Raw genomic sequence first — 22,086 nt, forward strand, 5'->3', positions numbered from 1 at the left:
AAGGCAGGAGACACTCTGGACAGGATGTCAGTCCATTGCAAGGCACACAGTGACACAGACACACACACTCACTCCAAGGCCAATTTCCCCAGAAGCTAATTAAATGACCAGGTTGTTTTTGGACTGTGGGAGAAATCCAGAGCACCCAAGGGAAACCCACACCAACATGGGAGAATATACAAACTCCACAGAGATAGCACCCCAGGAATTGAACCCAGGGCCCCAGTTCCATTTGGTGAAATTACAAAATACTTTATAGTACTGTATAATATTTAAACTTGATATCTGGTTGAAAACCTAAATATTGAAACCTTAGACTTCTAAGATTAAATAAATTACAGTAAATGTAACTGAACAGTAAAACCTAAACAGAAAAAAATTAAACATGTTCATGATCCCATAAGTATTCAGACCTGGAAACAACATGTGGTAGAAGCACCTCTGGCAACAATTACAGCTTCAGGTCTTTTTGGTTAAGTCTTGTAGAAATCAAGAGATTTGAGCCTGAAGTGTCCGTTCATCAAGCCAAACTTTATTGTATGCATACAAGGAACCACAACAAGGACCAGAGTAGTTATAGTAGTTCAAAGGGGATATGGCTCTACACAGCTAATATATACTTTTCTCTACACCCTCCTGTCTTTGAGGTAGCTTTCTCAAGAAACTCCAGGACCCAGAAAGCACTTAAAACATTCCTTTCTTATCAGGAGTTTAGTATAAACATTCCCCATCAGGAAGTTTAGTACAGAAGATGGGAGTTCAGTACAGGGAGGGAGAAGGATCTGTGCTAAAGAAAGCGTGAAGGTTAGAGTTTAGAATGTGAATTCAGCAGGAGTTCACAGCTCCTACCACTATCTGGGTACAGAGTAACATACAGATTCTGCTAGCAGACTCCATCAGTCTCTATCAACATTGCACACTGACTTGGTGTAATTTTTGTCCATTCTTCCTGCCACATTTTCTCAAGCTCTCTCAAGTTCCACAGATTTTCAACACTCAAAGACGTTCACTTCCTTATCCTTGAGTCACTTCAGTGTAGCTGTGGCCTTTTGCTTTGTATCATTGTCCTGCTGAAAGGTGACGTTTTGTTCCACTTTTTCTGGAGATCCCAAACTAATTTTATTCTAAGATTTGCCAGTGCATTGCTCATTCTATGACCCCCTCGGTCTTGACAAGCTTCCCAGTCTAACCTGTTGAGAAACAGAACTATAATGTAATGCTGTCGCCACCACGCATTTTAGTAAGGATGGTGCTGACTACTTGGTGGGTTTCCATCAGATGTAACACTTTGCATTTAGACCAATTTTGTCTTGTCTGAACCTTTTGCCAAGTTTGGAATATCACAGGCTGTGTTGCTTACCCATGCTGGATTTGAGATGTTCTGATCTCCATACCAACACCTTTGTGGAGTGACTGGGATATTCTGGACCCATGAATATTTTCTCACATCTCACAGCCACTGAACTCTGTAACTCCATTAAAGCTGTTGGCCTCATGGCAACCAGTTTCCTCTTTTTAATAGCGGCTCAGTCTGTAGGGACGACCTGATATAAGCAGTTTCTAAGTCCCTTAGTCTTTTTAATGATTGACTTCACCATGCTCTAAGTGTGGGTCTTTGAAATGGTTTTATACCCTTCTCCTAATCCACCTTAATACAACTTTATCCCTGGGTTATTTTCAAAGCTCCTTGGTCTTTGTGGTTGAATATTTGCTTGAAATAATCAAATTAAATGTGAAGGACCTTACAGAGATAGGTATATGTATTCTAAAATCATGTGAACCACCATTATTACACGCAGAGGCCATTCAACTAATTGTATGGCTTGTTGTTGTTATTGTTAAATTTAATTTAGATGTCACAACAAAGGGTTTGAATACATATGCGATCCTGTCCGACCATTTTTCTTTCATGTTATCAATTTACTTCTATCATTTATTTTTTACACTGAATGTGAGGATTAGGATGTGTATATAACAAGTATTATTACTACTTATGTAACACTTTGTATTTACTACTCCAAAGTGTCATGACTGCTAGCTTTAAATAAAGAGATAGAAAATCTGTGCAAGGGTCTGATCATGTTTGCAAGGAACTGTCTGCATGTAGGTCTATAAAGGATGATAAAGAGGTCTACCAACAGTATAGGAAATAGATAATTAAGGAAAAACGTGTGTATGTAAAGATGTTAAATTCAGCAAATAAATAGGAACTGTGCATTAAAATTTGCAAAAATATGTCACGTTTAAGTTTGTTCGCTGCAGAGGTTGTGCTAACTTCCTTTCACTTAGAAAATCAACAAAACATGTAATTTGGCCAGGGGTGCCTGAACTTTTGCATACAACTGTACACTAAAAAGTTTACCTAAAAGTAAATGTGATAGTTCCGTGAGATAGAAAAACTTAACTGCTCTTTTCTACTCCTCTCAGGTTTACGTTCTGTAGTTTTTATAAGGTCCTTTAAGTATGCAAAGTCTCTGGAAGAGCAGTTACTAGTGTACTGTAGGTGCCTCCCTTAAGCTGGCCCTTGCTTATCACAGCTCACTGTTCAATACGAGCTCTGAATAGTGTCTGGTGGTGGTCTGGGTGTCATCGTTTTTTTGCACAAGCTCCTTTAGAACAGCTTTCCCTCCCAGTCCACTTCAGCCTGTTTTTGGCAAATACAGAATAAGCTTTGTCCATGAGAGTCCTGATCCCTGGCAGGGAAATGAAGTGAGCCAGCCAGGCAAGACCCACTGCAGTGTACATCACCTTAAAAGCTGGAACCCCACAGTGGACCTAAGGGGAAAAAAACAAGAATGTAGACTTCAATTAAAGGAATATAAATAAAATACTAAAAGTTATGTGTCAATCATTTGGAGAGTCAATAAAGACTATATTATCAAACGCTTACCAAAACATTTGATTATTATTGTTATTTCCACAATACTGTATATCCAACATACACCTTTAGCAGCCTTTTTTTCCCCATTATGTGGTACGTTAATTCACTATTGAAGTTTCTGAATGCTTTGATCCCGTGAAAAAAAATAGTTTTAGAAATCGCGATCTCCACTTCATTCTCGAAAACAAGGTCTAAAGTTAAAATCCATTGGTTTCATTTTCGCTTTGTCTCTTCCTTGATTTGATTTGTCAGAAAATGGGGAATAAATCAAATTACTGAGCTAACTCTCTGCTAATCTTTTTATGTTCTATAACACATTTCATTTGTGACAGAGAACAAATCTCCAGTATAGCATGGTTGTTCTTTTTAAAAGGAGAAAAGATAGCACCTTATTGAATTCTTAATCTGTTCCACTTAAAATACCTGAATGCTGTGTATCAAGAAATGCTGCACTTGAAAGCCTTTTCTTCACAGAAAAAGAACTTTTTTAGTGTTTACACTCCAAATGGGAAATGCCTACTATAGAATTTTAAATGATACTGAAAAACTGCCATTTTTGAGCCTCTAAACGTTAAGCACCATTATGGAGCTATTTCACATTTGAAAATCCTATTTTTCAGAGTTGTTATACAAATGTTCCTTTGCAAAATAAAGGATAAACTACACCTATCAGGAAAACTGGCACCACATTCAGAAAAGATAGCAAATAGAGGAATATATATGTACCGTATAAGCAAAAGGTATCATTAAATAACAGGATCTCTGGGTAGTCTCTCCCTTTCGTTTCAAAAATCTGTGGACAATTTCACAGACCAAACGTTGTACTGGATGGGGAAATTGGAAAAATGTGAAATCGATTGTGTGGACTGCAATTCTATTTTCTTTTACTCACTTTCCATCATTTGCTGTGTTGTGTAGCATTACTGTCAGCCCCAGCCTGAAAAGTACTGATAATAGCCGGGGAGGCCAGGGCTATTGCCTTTGGAGAAAAAGCCAAACAATGTGACCTGCGACTACACAGCAGGTCAATGAAAACCACACAACTATGGTACTCGCAGATGTAGCAAATGGGCATACTATTCAAGGCAAAGAAAAGTCTTCTTCCCTGCATCCCTAACAGCCATTACACCTTATCTTTTAATAATTTCCCCTACCTTATCTTTTTCATCAATCACATGCATTTGCTCCATTGCCACCTCATACGTGATTCCCCCATACTTCATTCCATCGTAGTCCTTCTGGGAGATATCAATGAACTCCACTTTGCCCTGTTGACGCTGCTGCAGATACTGCAGGCACTTGATTTCCTTCACACAGATTGGGCACTCTCCATCATACAGCACCTGTGTCAACATTCACACAACAGGAAAACATGGTGCTCAAAAAGGGGGCGGTTGTAGCCTCCTTAGCAGATCTGCAAATATCCTACTGCCCTCCCTGAAATCATTAATGGCAGCTGTCTCTTTGGGTCACTCCAGAAATATGTTTTGGAATCTTTGGAGCCTCTTAGGTACTGTACAGTAGGTATTGACTCCATCTTAAATACTTGTAGTACAGTCGTTGTAACACATCTGCTTCCATGCCAAAAGTATTTAAGATATTTTTGTATTTCCATGGGCTAAGGCATGTTGTTATTTTTTTATCCATGGCAAACTGTGAAAAATTAATTCAACGCATCAGCCTTTTCCCTTTTAATGTCCAGACATCCCCCATTGCTATCCATATCTACTGTCTGGAGAAACACAAAGTTCATTCGAACAAAGATCACGCAGCAGGTTGTATGCTGTCAGAGATTCTGGGTTAAATTGGAATCTTGAAATACTGTACAAATGTATAATCAATCAGTTGAATTTGTGTTGAACTTCTCTTTCTTTTTAATTTAGAATGAGACGTTTAGTAGAATTTTACAATTACTTGAAAATCTACAGTACAGTCATTGGCTTGCATTATTGTATGTAATTAAATGTAACTGTGATCAATGATTATGATTATAATAAGAATTTTGGACTTCATAGTTCATTAAGACTCTATTTCCATTAGGTTATTAGAGGATATGATATTTTCAATAATAGTTCCGCATTACTATACTAAGTATTTATATCTTGCGGTGCACATACAATGGGGGCTACAACTACCCCCTTTTTCAGTAATATTATACAGAAGTACAATACAATAAACTAATGTATGGTGAAAGCAGTATTATAATCACAGGAATATTTCACCATCAATAATTTACTAATTTACAGCTGAAGCAAGATGATGGATTGTTTTAGGGAAGAGGTATTTTAAACTGAAAAACATGTTTCACAGAAGATGCTTTCGAAAGGGAAATGTGAATGCTTATTTTTAACCAAGGTTGTTTCTGTTTGTTGTTTTATTATAGACCAACAAAAGGTTGGTTCTACTTCTATGCTGCAAATGTAAGATGTAGGGAGATTAAACACCAAACATGTTTTACATTGTTATTTATTGGTGATTCTTTGTCACATTTTAAATTTTTTATGCTTAAAGACCTTCAAGTGAGGGGGATTTCACACAGTGAATTCATTCTTTAAAACACATGAGACTAAGCTCTTACGGTTTTTAAATCAAATGTAATTTGCTACACAGTTTTTGGAAATTGTTGTTGTACTTAAATCAACTGATTCTTTCACCCTATTGGGGCCTCTAAAAGGTGTACCATAATTCTAAGCAAATGTCTAAGTACAGTACCACATCTGATGATAATCACATGACAAAACTGATCTGCATTTAAAGCACAAAAAGCCTCAAACCCTGCTTTACTACTGTCCCCTAAATAACCTAGCATATAAATAAATGTAGTAACAGAAAAATTACAGTTTGTGCCTTTCTACCTTGTCATTACAAATGTTTACTAAGAAAGATATTCCACATTTCTTCACAAATTAACATGCATGGTATCTCCTGAGTAACCGACTTGCAAAAATTAATGGACATAAATTGTGTCATTAAAAAAATGATTTACTTTTGCACAGAAAGATAATTAATTTCATTATGCAGTCAGTGTATTAATTCTAATTAAGAGGAAGAGAAAAGAAGCCAGGCTGAGGCTATAATTTATGGAAATTGTGAAGTAATTGCACAGTTCATAGCAGTAATTACTATGTTTCCTATAACAGATTAGATGAAGAAATTAAAGCGAACACTTCATGTTAGGGATAACATGACATCCATCAACAACATGTGCATATTTACAGTCACTGACAGCATTAATAAAAATTTTCAAGCATTCTTATTTTTTTACAAAATTGAATTAAGCCAGTATTGCTACCCAGACTCAACATGCTTTCTGCATGTTCCATTATTAAGAGTGTTTTGATATAGCCTTCTGTGATTTTGATCTCAGCAGACTAAAAAATTAGATATTCAGAACATACCTTTATTTTTTGGATAAATCACTTGGGTCCTGCAATACAGTGCCCCAAAAGTGTTTGTGAACCCCAAAGATAAATATACACATTTCACAGTTTGACCATGATAGTCTTCTTGAATCAAAACCAGATAGTCTTCTTGAATCAAAACCAGTCTTTATGTATCACATAAGGTTTATAATAACCAATTCATTGTCTCTTAAAGATGAATTAAACAAATGATGAGCAATTAAGGTACAGGACATACAGGAGATGTGAAAAAGTAAGTGAAACCGTAGTTTCATTAGCTCAATTAAGGGAACAATGTCTGGAAGGCCCCACTCCATATAAACAGCGGAAAGGTGAGTTTGGTCTTCATCATACAGGTGTGGACACAAGTCATGCCATGATATAGGGGAATCTCTGAAGAGGAAATGAGTTATTGATGCTCATGTATTTGGAAATGGTTGCAAAGCCATTTCTAAGGATATGGGGCTCCACCAATCCACTGTTGGACAGACAATCTTGGAAAAAACTCAAGATTGCACCCAGGAGTCTAGGAAAATCTCTCCAAGAACAAACTGGAAAATCACCAAAGTACATTACAAAGGAAGGTACAAAGGAAGGAACTGCAGGCTACTCTCGTATTGTCTTAATGTGACTTTGTATGACTCAGCTCTTAGTAAATGACTGAACAAGAATGTTGTTCATGGAAGGAGAGCAAGGAGAAAACAACTGCTCTCCAAAAAGAACACTGCTGCCCATCTGAAGTTTACCAGTGAGGACACAGATAGCCCACAAGGCTTCTGGAACAATGTTCTCCGGACAGATGAGTCAAAAGTAGGACTCTTTGGCCTCAATGTGAAATGTTCATTTTGGTAAAACCCAAACAATGCTTTGGAACAGAAGAACCTCAATCATGAATCAAGCATGCTGGTGGGAGTGTGAAGGTTCGGGGAATCTTTGCTGCCTCAGGACCTGGATGGCTTGCCATCATTGACACAATCATGAATTCTGCATTTTATCAGACAATTCCTGAGCAGGATGTCAGTCCATCTGTCTATGACTTGAAACTGAACCGAATGTAGATCTTGGGTATGACAAGTCATTTTAGGAATAAGCTATCAGAATTCATGGGAAATGAGAACTAAGGTACAAAGGGGAACCTCTAATAAATACACCTTTTAAATACAAATTTAAAAGATGTAAGTTACATGAAGTATAGGGGGAATGAAGAGTTTATACCTTTAAAAATATTGTATTTAAATTGTTGAAAAAGACGTACTTCACTGCCACGCAAGGAGTTCATGTTTTGATCTACAACAGATCTTCATCAGGACTAAGAATACGCATGAAAATATTGAACATTGAAAACGTGAAAAAAATAAATTCTGCTCACTGGTGTAACACAAGATATAACAAGATATAACATACAATGGATATCAAAAGTCTGCACACCCTTATTGAAATGTCAGTCAAATTGCAAAGGGAGCTGGAAACTAAGGTGCTACTTTGTGGGGAAAAAAAAAGTGATTTTGGAGGGGTGGCTCTACAAAGACTCACAAATGAAACACTATCTTAAAAAATAAATCCACAGCAGAATTCCAAAAGGACTGCTTTATACGATTCTATGATTTTCCTCAATTCTAGTTTGATTTTATCTTATTTTAGATTAAGAGATCTGTGCATAAAGAAAGATTTTCCGATCATATTTGTGAGATTTTGTTGAGTCTCCACTGCACATGCATTAAACATGAGCCCAACATCCATGGAAGCTGTATTAAAGAGCAATCTAAAATTACTTTTGTCATGTAGGGTTTGAGTAACTAATTATTATTATTATATTTTTTGGCTGATGCTTTTATCCAAATCGACTTCAATTTTCCATCACATTTCTACGGCTGGGTATTTTAGTGGAGCAGTTCAGCCAGCAGTATCTCGCTCAAGAGAACAAAAGCAGTACCTCCCCTGGGATTTGAACCCACAACCTTCCAGGTACATTATGAGTCCAGAACCCTAACCACTGCTCCAAAGTAATGTCCAATTATCAATTAGGTCAGAAGGAGTCTAATCGGTTATACAAAATGGACAAACTACTAAATTGTACTTTTAGTTTTGCTTACACAGACACCACTTTTATAAGTTCAAAGTTTTAAATTAGAAAACAGTAATGTTTTGGAACTGATATTTAAGCTTTCAGGCTAACTGAAAATTTCCTATTAATAATAATGAAAAAAATCACTCTAATACAGTTAAAAATAATATGTAATACATTTCCCTTTTATTAGAGCAGCTCAGTGGTGTTGTGGTTAGTATTGCTGTCTCTCAACACTGGGGCCCTGGATTCAATTCCTGGGGTGTCGTCTGTGTTGAGTTTGCATGTTCTGCCCATATATGGGTGGGTTACTTCCAGGTGCTCTGGTTTCTTCCCACAGTCCAAAGATGTGCTTCCAGGTTAATTGGCTTCTTGGGAAAATTGGCCCTGGTGTTAGTGTGTGCCCTGTGATGGTCTAGTATCCTGTCCAGGGCGTATCCAGCCTTGTGCCTGCTGCTTGCTGGGATAGGCTCTAGCTCCCCTGTGTATGCATTGAATAGAGCAGCTAGAAAATAGATGGATGGAAATTCTCTTATTATTTTCATCTCCAATTCACAATACAGTAGGTTGCTTTAGTTTTCCCCCACTTACCCGAACCCCACTGGCTCTGTTGACTGAGTTATTTCCACCTGTACCGTAAGGCCGAGTATAAGCAAACCTCACAGTTACTGTTGCTTTTATGCTTCTGGTAATCCTTGCCAGAGCAGCAGCAAACATTTTAATCACAGCTTCGGGATATTATCTGAAAGACAGCACAAGAAGTGCAGAATACTTTTGTAACTCATCAGTCATCGTTTTAACCCGTATGATCACAAACCTGCTGTAAGTCTAACATGAAGACATGGAAAAGAGGAAAAGTCAGAATGATTCCGGACTCTGCTTCTTCATTTTATTCTATCTCGTCTTTCTCGCCAAGCTAGTGAATTGTTTTTTCAAGAAGTCCCTTTTTACAAGGACACTTGATTTACACAGAAAACTAAACTGAAGTGTATAATGATTAACACCGCACCCCCTATTCGCTACCACTACCACGTGTCAAAAAGTGCGACTTATGACTTATTTATATGACTTTCTTATAGGTGGGTAGCTGCATCAGCATGCATAGGCTGCAAAGGAACACGTAATAGGTTTATTCCATGCTGAAAAAAAGAAGAAAGAAAACACAACGTTTCGGCCGTGGAGCCTTCTTCAGGTGGCTATTACTTGACTTTCTTATAGACGTTTTCTCTATACAAGAAAGTGGATTTTCTACACCTGAGGTGTGAAATTTTCCTGTTTCTGTGGAGCCTCAAGAATTGTAAGGACCCAAATGGATCACTCGGATTCCTGTTTGATCCACAGCTGTACTGAAACTAATCTAAAGTGCAGTAAAGCTTAGTCAACTAGAGTAACATACTGACTAGAATATACAAGACTTTGCGCGTCCGAACAGCTAAAACGTAATTGAAATGAATTTCAGCTTCAATTCAAGACTAAACTAACAAAATTCACGTTGTTGTATCATAGATTTCAGAACACTGCAGCACTGTATTCTCCACTGCAGTGGAGTTGATGCCTGGGGCTTTTTCACCTACGGCTGATCTGATACTAAAGGAATTATATCATACAGTAGTACTAACGCTACTAAGAAGTAAACATTTCAGTGCTGCTTAAGAATAAACTTTTTTCTCCCTTAGGTAATTTAACAATTAAAACGTGAGGACTTACAGAAAAAAAATAACTGACACAGGGACAAATCTACATAGAAAACACGAAAAGTGGTAACAACGACACTTTAAAGAAACGGACAGTGATCAAGGTCATGTATTAACATAACACAATTATTCTATAAGACAGCAAGCCCGATATGTGAAGTGGCTATATCTTTAGTACAAACAACCACATTCCATTTCAGCAATTTCACCGTATAGCAAAATCCCACTTATATGTTTTTTTAAGAAATCACCAATGGAAATTTAATCACAATACCATTCGAGACTGAGTGTTGTGTATTCCATTGGTTTTCTTTCAGGAGTATTCTTAAAACGTTGATAAAAAATGACTACAAGTCCCATGATGCTAATCGTCAATCGTTTGGGGAACAAGGTTTAAAACGTGCGGCAGCTATTCTGGTAGTTGTAGTCGGGCAGAAACTCCCTGACAGAGCCCCGGGTGTCAAATACGTGAGGTCGTGATTGGCTGCTGTGTGAGTGTGGGCAGCTGCGGTTGGTTGATATCGGTTTCCGGGGTTCGTCGTTATTAGTGACGTTTCTGTTCCGCAGTGAGAAGAAGTGAGAGCGATGGCTGCCGGTGGAGGTTAGCGATTTTTGGATTGTTTGGGTTTAGTATTTTGAGCGTCTTCTGTACATTTCAAAGTTTTAAACTTCGAATAGCAGGGAATACGGATAAGTGGTCTTTAAAAAAAACAGCAAGTGTTGACATAAAGGGACTGTTTTTTTCTGCCACTGTGAGACTAATCCTTACACTCGACGCGTGTTAATTACAATCTGCTTTAGAGAAAGGAAAACATTGTATGAGCTTTAAAACCCATTGCACGATGTTACGGTAGCGGATGGTGTTGTGTGTCCCTGTTATATCGTTCTACCATGAAATTGATTTAGCTGTCAGACTTTTTTATTGAGATCATCACTCAAGAGTGTAACCTCAAATGCTTGCCTTTTGAAACGGGCTTTTTCTGTACTTTTGAGCAGAAAAAGTTGTCCAATTTTCAATAGGTCACGCTGTCGTACTTAAATGATCTTTTCAGACAAAAGCTTTGTGTAGGTTACTCGGCGGTGTTCTGGCTGTCCAGCTTGCTCGAACCTTTATTTGGAATATTCCGTGGTGTCGTCTGACTCTTTGTTTGGTTAGGTTGTACCGGACAGGTTATATTGTCAACAAAAGTAGGCTGTGAAATATTGGGGAAACATTCAGATTTTCGACGAAGATGTCATCCACCACACATGACATAATCCGACTGATGTTAAATCTTGCAAAATGCAATTCAAAGTTTCTAAATACCTCAGTGTGTTTCGAATTTTATTTCCAAATGTATTGCAATTGACGACGTCTATACTTCTTTCTCTGGGTGTTTTTTTTAAGTTAAGTTAGAAAAAGTACAGTAAGTCTTCTGAAGACGTCTTGAAGTAGGTTCGTTCAGAACATATAAAGTTGCCTTATATGTTGCTGTGGTGTAACAACACGTTTAGAGTACAGCCAGCGAACAACGAGTTCCACAGTAAGCAAAGAAGTCTTAATGATTATTTAGTTTTCAGATTTATAACAGATTTGTTTTTATAGTAGGAATGATGCAATATTTCGGTGCTACTTTATTTCGTGCCACTAAAGATTGGAGCTATATCGATGACAGTCAAGACTTTTAAAGCATAGTATGGTGGCTTTTTCTAAATTTTAATTATCTTTAACTTTGCATTCTCATTATTGCGTTTGGTTTTTTAAACCGAATACATTCTGAGTGTAAGTTGCTGGAATATGCACTATGTTACATCGTAAAGTGTGATTAACGTCAGTATTTTAGTACTAATAAATAGCGCACAACGCTTTAGGCAGAAAGTATTGACCTTCGGTGTTTGGAAGAACATTTAACTTGACCGGATTGTGAACTTTTCATTTCATGTTTATGTAGTTTTAATGTCTTCTAGCCAATTCGTGTAAATCTAAATTATGCTAAACACTTAAGAGCTCTGTGTCTAATGTGCTGTAAATTGGCTAATTACATAAACAGAATCAAACGTTTAGCACGTGCTTCTCCAATATTGTTCTCCAGAGCCCCAGTGCAGCAGGTATGATATGCTCTATCAAATTGGGGAAATTCCAACATTAGAACAATTTACTTGTGATCAATTGCAGATGATTCGTCCCTAATGTCGATATCAAGAAAAATCTACCAATCAGATTACTTCAGTTAAAATACTTGATTGATCAATAAGCAAAGTGTTACACCTTCCTAGTTTGGGGGGTGAAACCCCCAGATCTTTGGTGTTTAATGCTGATCTTATTCTTCAAAGGGGTAATGGACTGAAGATCAATTAACTAATTTCTCCATTGATCATTAAATATGTATTTTAAGCTAATATCACTCAGCTGAAACCTTCATTGAGCACACAGGTTAAGCTTTTGTTAGTATTTGAAACTTTAATTTTCTGTGTTCTTTTTTTCAGATATAGGCAAGCTTTTACAGAATGGGACTGCTGCCAACTCCAACTACAATGGAATGGACCCCCTCCATGCATGTAAAATTCTCCAGCAGCTTAAATCTTTGTATGATGAAGGGCAGCTGACGGATATTGTGGTGGAAGTGGATCATGGAAAAACATTCTCCTGTCACAGAAATGTCCTTGCAGCAATTAGTCCTTATTTCAGGTATGAAATGTTACTGTAAGCCCTTTTATCTTGCTTCTGCCAATATCCAGATCTAAGTAAGAAAAATGCAGTTTCTTTGTACAGCTTTTAATTTGTAATTGGCTTTGGAATAGTTTAACTGTGCTTATGCAATCAGCACATGCTTAGTAATACCCTGCTGAGACGTTTTATGCAGTCAAGAATTTGTGCACAAAGGAGGAGTGTGAATGTATAATAAAAATTGAATAAAGACTTGTAAACGTATGTAGTTCACTTTATAGTTTTTCTAAACCGGCAATTGTATAGAAGTGTAACGAGTGCATTAGAGAGCATTTATGTATAATGGCCATACCAATGAGACAATTGTGTAAATTATCTTAATGTCATTTTCATTTTTTTGAAAGTTTTGCTGTACAAAATAGGCACTTGTGTTGATATTCCTAACTATTTACAGTGTCATTTTTCTTAGGTCTATGTTCACCAGTGGCCTTACTGAAAGCACCCAGAGAAAAATTAAGATTCTTGGAATTGAGTCGGAATCAATGCATCTTGTACTAGAATATGCATATACCTCCAAGGTCACACTGTCGGAGTCAAATGTCCAGGCTCTGTTCACTGCAGCTAGCATCTTCCATATACCATCCCTGCAGGACCAGTGTGCCCTGTTCATGATCAGCCGTTTGGACCCTCAGAACTGCATTGGGGTCTTCATGTTTGCAGATGCTTATGGACATCAGGAGCTCAAAGAGAAATCTCAAGATTACATCCGCAAAAAGTTTCTCTGTGTCGTGAACGAGCAAGAGTTCCTCCACATGACCAAGGATCAGCTCATAAGCGTCCTTGACAATGATGATCTGAATGTGGAGAAAGAGGAGCATGTCTACAACAGCATCATTAAGTGGCTGGAACATGACCGAGACAAAAGGGAGGCGGATCTCGCAGAAGTGTTTGCCAAATGCATTCGGCTACCTCTACTGGAAGACTCTTTTTTTAAGAAAATTCCTCCTGTATTTGCACAGGCTTTGGAAAAAGAGTGGGCAGATAAAGGGAAGTTTAATGGTACCAACGGATGCCCACTGAGGCTGGGAATGACAGCCTTGGAAATGATCATATGTTTTGATGCAGCTCATAAACACTCAGGAAAGAAACAAACAGTGCCTTGTCTGGACACCATTGCAGGGAAGGTGTTCAAGCTATGCAAGCCACCTAATGATCTGAGAGAGGTGGGGCTATTGGTGTCATCAGAAAATGACATTTACATCGCAGGGGGTTACAGGCCAAGCAATAGTGAGGTCTCTATTGACCATAAAGCAGAAAGTGATTTCTGGATGTACGAGCATTCAGGAAACCGATGGATACCCAAGTCTCCCATGCTGAGGGCACGGATAGGATGCAGGTTGGTTCACTGCTGTGGCAAGCTTTATGCACTGGGGGGGCGCGTCTATGAAGGAGACGGACGCAATGCACTCAAGTCTGTGGAGTGCTATGATTCCAGAGACAATTGCTGGACCTCTGTTAGCGCAATGCCTGTTGCCATGGAGTTTCATAGTGCAGTTGAATACAAGGACAAGATCTTTGTTTTGCAAGGTGAGTTTATCATCTTTAGAACACTTAATGTGTCGTGTAGTAGGTTCTAGACTATGGGTGTGTTGAGTAAAAGGTCCACACCTGCAGTGTAAAGGAATGGCAAGATAGCTTAGGATACTTCGTACACTTGAAACATTTCTGGGCTTAAGATTCAATTTATTAAACAGTATTTAAGTATAAACTTTAAGAAGATGGTTGGAATTTCAGTAGTGACTTTTGGAATCATTTTAGATCTTGTATGACAATATAACCTACCTTCTGGATTGTAAAAGAAACATGGTCATTGATGCTAGTAATTTATCAGGATATTTAGATTTGGGTACATCAGATCTATGCAAGTTGGGGAATTTTCTTCCAACATGTTTGGAATATTAATAGTAACTTTTAACTTGTCTAAAAATATGTGTATAAATGGTGTTATTTATATTGTTGTTGCCTGGATCTTATCAGTACGGATCATGTTAACCAGCCTAAATTTTGCCTAAGATCTCTGATCTCTGATTTTCTGAAATTTCTTACTCAAATTCAAAATTACATAGCTGTTCTTTTGGTTTTCACGGAGTTGTCAGCATTTTAACCCTTTTCCAAGAGCTTGAGCTTAGTCTTATGATGTACTGTAATTAAGTCAAATTCCGATGTACTTAAGAGGGTTTGTTCTTTCTCCAGTAGCTTTAAATTGGTGTAGCATGTAACTTAGTGTGACAGTTACTAATGCACAATGGGCATATATAATTTTGGAAGAAGAGACTGAAATGTTGCAGTGCAGCATTTAGTAATGTAACATTTGTCAATCCTCTTTTGAATAGGAGAATACTTCTTCTGCTATGATCCCCGCAAGGACTACTGGGGCCACCTAACTCCAATGCGTATCCCTAGAAGTCAAGGACTGGGGGTGGTGTACAAGAACTGCATCTACTACATTGCTGGTATCTGTAAAAATCATCAGCGTACCTTTGTAGTTGAAACCTATGACATTGAAAAGAATATGTGGATTCGGAAGAAGGATCTTCCATTTGACCAAGCTACCAGCCCTTACATTAAAGTCTTGCTTCTCCATGGCAAGTTGCATTTGTTTGTGAGGGCTACCCAGGTCACTGTGGAGGAGCATGTCTTTCGAACCAGCCGGAAAAATTCGTTGTACCAGTACAATGAGAAGACAGACCAGTGGATTAAGATGTATGAAACACCTGACCGCCTTTGGGATCTTGGCCGCCATTTTGAATGTGTTGTTGCCAAACTGTATCCACAGTGTCTTCAGAAAGTTCTGTGAGAGCAGCAGTGGGATCTCTGTGTATGTTGTCTATGAGGGATGTGTGGTTTTGCGAGTCTGTGTGTGCCTGGTACTGTCAGTATTTGCAATCTGACGAGTCTGTAGTCTTAAGCATTAAGGATTCAAAGTCAAGAATGATGGGTGCTCTTAAAGCTTGCAGTATTTTAATTAATCCAGTCACTACTAAGTACTTTGACCAGTGTTTCACACTGGTGCAAGGGTTCATAAGTGCAATTATCATCTTGTCTGCTACGTGTGTTGAGCCATTTTATTAAGTAGCATTTTAAGAGGCTACGATTTGTCACTTGGTTAACATGCAGCTATGCAGGAGGCACATCAACATGGTGAAATGTCAAGTATACGGGTACGAGCAGCTCCGCTGGTCATTGGTGACGTTTGGTGGTTGTTTTTGACCATACACGTTAGTTTGGTATGTCTCTTAAAATGACCTTGTCTTGACTGTTTTGTTAATTTTACGTTTCGAAAAATATTCTAGTTGCTGGCAGAAATTGCTGACATGTGCAGGATATTCACAAGAGGCTTCTGTAATGTGTGTTGATTTAATGGCACAAATTTATATTAAATACATTTGAATATTGCATTTCATGCATTTACATTTAGGTAGGGATGCGCTGGGGGTGTGTTTTAGAAATCAGTGCATGTAATATGGAATTGACTTTCTTGTCTGAAGCAATTTGCTTTGCAGTTTTTACAGTTCTGTTCAGTTTATGGTGTTTATGCTCAGACATGTAGGCTATGTGCTGTATTTTGTGAAATCAATCGAACTGAGAGCATGCACACATGCCCCCTAATAAAATCTGTTTGGTACTGTAACTGACATCTGCTGTCTTCTCTATGCAGTGTAGGGCTTACTTAAGGTTGAAGCATTTTCCCTTATCTAGCCAACTTAAAAACTGTTTAGGTTTGTTACCACTTTTATTCCTGCACATAAGGTGATGATCAATCTGAATACCGTGAAGAATCTCTGAGAGACTTAATTTCATCGAGTACTAGAGTTTGGCCATCTGTGTGCTGTGGGTTTTACAATGTAGTTGGTCTTCTCTGTGAGAGGAGTGGTTAACGTTTCCTAAAATATTTGGCTTGAAATTGTAATGGCGGCAAAAAACGTTTTTTTAGCACATTTAACCTAGCATTTAGATTCTTCCAGTCATGATGTTTGTCTTTAATTTTTTTGAAGTTCTTGGACTCTTGGAGGCATTTTAAAGGCTTAAGAAACTGAAGGATGAGTTTGTAGTGGTAATAATACAAATTCATTAAGGTGTAGCGTTAACTTGGTAAAGAGCATTGTTTCTGGTAGTGGTTGCAGATTTTTTTTTAAATGGGCCGTTGTATTGTCAAAGGCAGTCTGTTGTAAATTCTCTACTAAGCTTTGATACTTGTGATTATTTTATGCATGTTAGAAAATCATTGTGCCTACTGATAAATGCAGAAATTGCTCAAACCTTGTGTTTTAAATTTAACATTGTCCAGAATACATTTTGTGTACCTCCAAAGTCCTATTCATTCCTTATACCGCTATCTTTTCTAAGGGGTTGTGCTGCAAACTTTATGAAGCACCCTTCTTAATATTACCGCAGAGGTTCTTGAAGTGTTTGTGTCTCTTTACAACATGTTCAACGTATCAAGTTGATTTAAAAAGTAAAACATTTTGGTGCTGCTTTTGACAATCTTTTGTATTTATAGAGTAGAGCATTTAATTGTATCTAACAGATATGACTAATAACCTAATCCATCGTTCTAATGTTATGACATTTGAAACTATCTGCTTTAGTTTTGTTCATGAGAACAGGTTTCCCTTTATTATTTGCACTACATTTGTGTCATGAAATCTGATGCTTTCCAAAAAGACCCAGTCTTAGAAGTGCTGTTTAAGGTTGGTCAGGTTGTGCCCAACACCAATGTTCATTTACTGGGACTCTTTATTAAAAAAAATGTCTTAGTGTAAGTGTTCCCGGTAACATGGGCTAGGACAGATCTTTGGTGGATGACTTTGCATGGCAAAATGACTTGGCTTCCTCATGCTAAGCTGACGAAGCCCTTGAGGTTTTATTACTTAGTCTTTGGCAGGTACAACCTGAGCCCATTGTAACTTACAAAGTTATTCAAAACTTAAGCAGGTAGGAAACTAATCATTTGTTAATACATTTAATACCTTTTGATTATTGCATTTTGTGAAGTGGGACTTAACTTCTGAAAGTGTGGATCTGGCCGTGTGTACAACAGTACTTGTTAAGCTGGAAGCCTTGTAGTGTGATATACGAAATGGACAATTCTCAGGATTATATACCAATACACGGTACTGTATTTAAATAGGTTTCGTTGTGATATACTGTAAAATGTTTGCTGTTCTTGCACAGTTTTTTTTTTACATACTCAACTTTAAGAATAGATGTTTTATTTCTTTTATACTTGATTTGACTAGTTAATGGGGGGGGGGGGGGATGGTTTGCTATGTTGAAATATCCTATGACGAGATTAAGGTATGTAGAGTTGTCAAAATATTTTTTGCCATAATTTTACACAAAACAATACCAAGTGGACTTTTCCGAGATGGGATCCGAACTGGGAAGGTTCCGTGATGCTCTAAAACATGGTATGTACACAAATATTGTAATGTTATTAACGTGCTCCAAATGTGACTTTTTAATGCTGTGTATTGCTTGCATTTTCTGGTGTAAAAAGATTGGATTTTGTGGTATACTGAACCATTCAATGCTTGCAAACACTGTTGACCACCAGTGAGGAATGAGTGGTGAAATATCTGTGCTTCCTAGAAGCTTCTTTCATTTTGAGGGTGGGGGAATGGGGATTAATAAAGCTCTACTGTGAAATCAATATTGCACATTTTTCAGAATAAAAGTGAACATAAATCTTGCTTTACTCTGAACTTATTTTTCCCTGAGGGTTCAAATTATTATTTTTTTAAATTTATAACGCAGTTCTCAATTTTTGCCATGAAAACCTATGCCCAATGAAGCCGTGAGGTCCAGACATTGCCGAGTCAGTTGCAGGACCGACGTGTAGGTACAACGCCTGTAGGTAAGCACTAGAAGCTAAGAGACCCTTAGCTGAACCAGTCAGACTCATTCCTGGGCTTGGTCAGTCATCTGCTCTCTGGCAGTAAAGTTAATGCAACACACGTATCTCCTATAATGTACTGTGAATCTCGCAGCATTTGCAAGGAGTAGTTCAGACAGATGGGTGTGTCAAAAGTATAGGTAAGGTTTCTTTTTCTTCCTCACTGAAACAGGTGCTGTAGTTGTAAAACTGAGCCACAGACATCCACTCCAAACTTCTCAACACCAAAACGTTATGTTGCAGATGTGAGGAGCATCTAATCTGGTAGTAAAACCTAAATTATTTTCCAATTTCATTCAGCTATAACTAAACACCTGTCCTAGGTACCCACAACACTTAACGTAGAGAAACATTTTCTTTCTCCTCCTTCCACATTAATTTCCCTGAAGTTTTAAATTGTGACCCAGGTCCTTATTCCACTGCTGAGTCTACAATGCCCTTTTAGAAATTTGGACCACATTTTGGGGTTCCTTTCCTGTAGACGGAAGATGTTTAGTTTTAACTGTATAGGGCAATGCGCTCCTGAGACCAACAATCATTCTTGGTCCCCCAGGATCATAATCTCTTGGTACGATGAACAAAACTTAATGGGGTTTTAAACGAGGTCTTGTGGTGCAAGCTTGAGCACAACATCCTTGAGTTGCACACCTTTTGTGATGTGTCCAAGCAGTATCTGCCCTTTGTTTTTTGCTTCCCACATTGTCACGTGGGAAATTTTAAAAAGTCTAAAGCTCTGAATCACTCATGTGAAATGTAAAGTATATGTTTCTACTTTCCAAGTGGATTGTTTGGGGTTTGACAGCTGTGGGGGCAATCCACGATTAGCTTCACTCTTTTTGTAATCGCTTTGTCAGCATTTCAGTTTGTCTCTCTCCCTGTTTTGAAGCACTAAAACAATATACCTCAAAGCGTTTCTTTGCGTTTCTAGAGAGCTTCATCTGTATTTTGTCCTGGTAGTGCTGTTTTGGTCAGCCCCAGTTGAACAACTTTTGAAATGTACAAAATTAAAAATGATTTTTTTCAAAAACTGACTAAAAGTTTACTTTTTCATGTGAGCAGCAAATTGGTATGTTGCATTATGAGGGAGGGTTTTAAAATGGTAGCATCTACTACATTTTGTTTATGCTATACAACCTAGTGACTCACAGGATCGTTCTCTGGGACAGCTGGACTATCACATTATCCTTTCTCTGTAGGCTTTATTTCCAAATCTAGTAAAACTGGGCAACAGTTGTTGCTAGTATATACTTTTATAACCTACAGGGTCTTCACGAAAGGGTTTCATATATTGCTTTATCAATAATGGGTGCCACACAGCCTAAGAAAATATTTACACAAGGTCGAACTTTTAAATGTATAAGTTTTCAGCATCGGCACTATACACTTAAAGAACACTTACCAGTCTTCCTATGAAGTTCTGCATTGTTGCAGCAGGCACTTCTGTATTGCTTATTGTGATGAATGTCCCACTTTTCAAGTGTTCATTTCTTTGTGGGCTATTCCTATTTGCTTTGCCCCTAAAAAAAATAGTCATGAGTTCGGATGTGCAGAATATGACAACCCTCATCAGAGCTGAATGATTTGAATTTAGTCGCATCTCGTTTCCTGTCTGAGAAATCCTTCACTACTTACAATCTGAGTATCCTAAAATGAGAATTCTTTCTTGAAAAGCCTGCACAAATACCTACGTAACAATTCATTTCTTTTCTTCTGAGTACTGTAACGTGCTTAGAAGCCACTAGTGGCAAAGAGCCTTTCAAGTTCCTAGATACTGAAGCTGAGGTCTCATGTCAACTTAAAAGGAAGCGATCGTGATCAGTATCTGAACATCACCCACCTTGGTATTTCACTGTTGTAGTTTATCTGGTGTAAAATGTATAGAAATAGTTTTATTCATTTTTTTTTTCCAGAGATTTGTAAATATTCTCGATAAACATTTGCACTTGCAGATTTTGCTTTTGCTTGCGGGTTAAAGACAATTTATTAAGGTTCCCCCCCCTCCCCCAAACATGATCGTCATAGAACTTCTTATTCCCTGTGGGAGCACCAAGTGATGAGTGTAGTCCAAAGTTGAAACATTGACGTACTATTTCTTCCGATGAAAATATTACTTTTGCGAATCATGCACAATACAATACACGCTTTAGATTTACAATTGCATCGTTTGAAGTTTATTTTAGTCACCATTTAATCTCTTGTTGGTTCAAGGTTTAAAAGCTATGCTATTATTTTGTAGCCAATGCTTTTTTTTTTTTACAGTATATTACCTTTATTTTCGTAAAACTCGCCATATCCCGTTTCTCAAAGGAATCCTGCTGTGGTCCTTACGCCAGGAAGAACGTCACGTCAATAAACAATTTTATATCAAAGGTTTATGGCATTTAGAAGAAAAGGGATTTTGAAAACGTTTGTATTGCTTAACTATGGAAACATCTGTTTGTTCAGCAATGGACTTTAGAATCTGTTTAAACTGTTCTTTCCGATGTGTTGCATTGGTATGTGTGGGGTGCTGAGATCTGAAAAGAACAACTAGTCATCAAACCCTTATTTTTTTTATAATACGTTTTATAAAAATAGTGTGGTGAACCTTCATCCGTTCTTAAATCTGCTTTTACAAACATGACGTCATTGAGTTTAGATGAAAATCATGACACAAGAAGGTTTTGTAAATATTCTGTGCAGAATTATTACCTGAGGCACCGAAATAAAAGATGGCCTATAATCCACAGCAAAAGGCCACCTAACCCTCAATGTAAATAAATATAGAATGTGTTTTGATAATGTACAATGTATTTAAGTGTCCCGTTAGTTATCAAGGTGTGCATTTAAACTTTTCAAAGAAGTGATGTTTCAACAACATACAGTATGTAACATGAGCTAGAGAGAGGATATATGTTTCAAATTATCTTGTTAATTGCACAGGGCTTTGGGCTGGTAGCCGTAAAATGCGATCACGTTTTGGGGATTGAGTTTATTTTGATGTTTCACGAATAGAAACTGTGCACAAAAGTTTTTAATATAACTTTTGCCTACAAATGAACCACAGAACTCATTAAGATCATGTAGTGTGAATACATAGACGGAAGTATCCAAATAAGCTGTGAACCATGTTTTGTAAAGAATGGTTTTAAAAGTTTATTTTTGTAATGCTTGACGTGCTCTACCTGCATAGCTTAATGTTTTTTTTCTAGTTTGCTTTGTGCTGCTGGAGCCTGTTCACACTGGATACTATTTTACAAACAACCACTGTACAGTACAGACACAACCTTTAAATGCAAAACGTGTTTTTTTTTTAAAAAAATCAGCTTTAGAGTGCAATGCATATTGTTTCACAAGGATTTGACCACACACAAACTCCCCCTCTATCGCCAAGTATTTTAAGTAGCTTTAGCGTCGTTGAACGACGTGAAGTCCCAAGGTTATAAAACAGTAGCGACTCCAG

The 22,086-nt window shown here is 37.7% G+C and overlaps 2 protein-coding genes across 4 annotated transcripts; one reads left to right on the top strand and one right to left on the bottom strand.

The window, feature by feature from the left end:
• Positions 1–510: 510 nt before the first annotated feature.
• On the bottom strand, positions 511–21,013 carry LOC148835189 (uncharacterized). Of its 3 annotated transcripts, XM_088917508.1 has the most exons (5): positions 20,912–21,013; positions 20,044–20,161; positions 8,939–9,089; positions 4,036–4,224; positions 511–2,775 (listed from the first exon to the last, which is right to left on the bottom strand). In XM_088917508.1, exons 3-5 carry the CDS (start codon positions 9,062–9,064, stop codon positions 2,587–2,589), a joined length of 504 nt encoding a protein of 167 aa, XP_088773634.1. In that variant the 5' UTR covers positions 9,065–9,089; positions 20,044–20,161; positions 20,912–21,013; the 3' UTR covers positions 511–2,586. The 3 variants fall into 3 exon arrangements, with proteins under 3 accessions (XP_088773634.1, XP_088773635.1, XP_088773633.1); XM_088917509.1 differs by lacking the exons at positions 20,044–20,161; positions 20,912–21,013 and adding an exon at positions 13,260–13,299; XM_088917507.1 differs by lacking the exons at positions 20,044–20,161; positions 20,912–21,013 and adding an exon at positions 10,316–10,407.
• kbtbd8 (kelch repeat and BTB (POZ) domain containing 8) lies at positions 10,618–19,672 on the top strand. The gene is made up of 4 exons (XM_088917506.1): positions 10,618–10,642; positions 12,508–12,709; positions 13,158–14,275; positions 15,082–19,672. Exons 1-4 carry the CDS (start codon positions 10,627–10,629, stop codon positions 15,543–15,545), a joined length of 1,800 nt encoding a protein of 599 aa, XP_088773632.1. The 5' UTR covers positions 10,618–10,626; the 3' UTR covers positions 15,546–19,672.
• Positions 21,014–22,086: the final 1,073 nt, after the last annotated feature.

The sequence above is a fragment of the Atractosteus spatula genome, chromosome 5 (genome assembly GCF_055471065.1).
Source record: "Atractosteus spatula isolate fAtrSpa1 chromosome 5, fAtrSpa1.hap1, whole genome shotgun sequence".
Taxonomy (NCBI): domain Eukaryota; kingdom Metazoa; phylum Chordata; class Actinopteri; order Semionotiformes; family Lepisosteidae; genus Atractosteus; species Atractosteus spatula.

Excerpts from the sequence above, each read along its gene's own strand:
- LOC148835189 (XM_088917508.1), bottom strand. The coding sequence starts at position 9,064 with ATGTTTGCTGCTGCTCTGGCAAGGATTACCAGAAGCATAAAAGCAACA. Across the intron at positions 4,225-8,938 it reads ACAGAGCCAGTGGGGTTCGG|GTGCTGTATGATGGAGAGTG; the intron begins GTAAGTGGGGGA and ends ATGTTGACACAG. Across the intron at positions 2,776-4,035 it reads TGATTGATGAAAAAGATAAG|GTCCACTGTGGGGTTCCAGC; the intron begins GTAGGGGAAATT and ends TTTTCCCCTTAG.
- kbtbd8 (XM_088917506.1), top strand. Across the intron at positions 12,710-13,157 it reads GCAATTAGTCCTTATTTCAG|GTCTATGTTCACCAGTGGCC; the intron begins GTATGAAATGTT and ends CATTTTTCTTAG. Across the intron at positions 14,276-15,081 it reads CAAGATCTTTGTTTTGCAAG|GAGAATACTTCTTCTGCTAT; the intron begins GTGAGTTTATCA and ends TCTTTTGAATAG.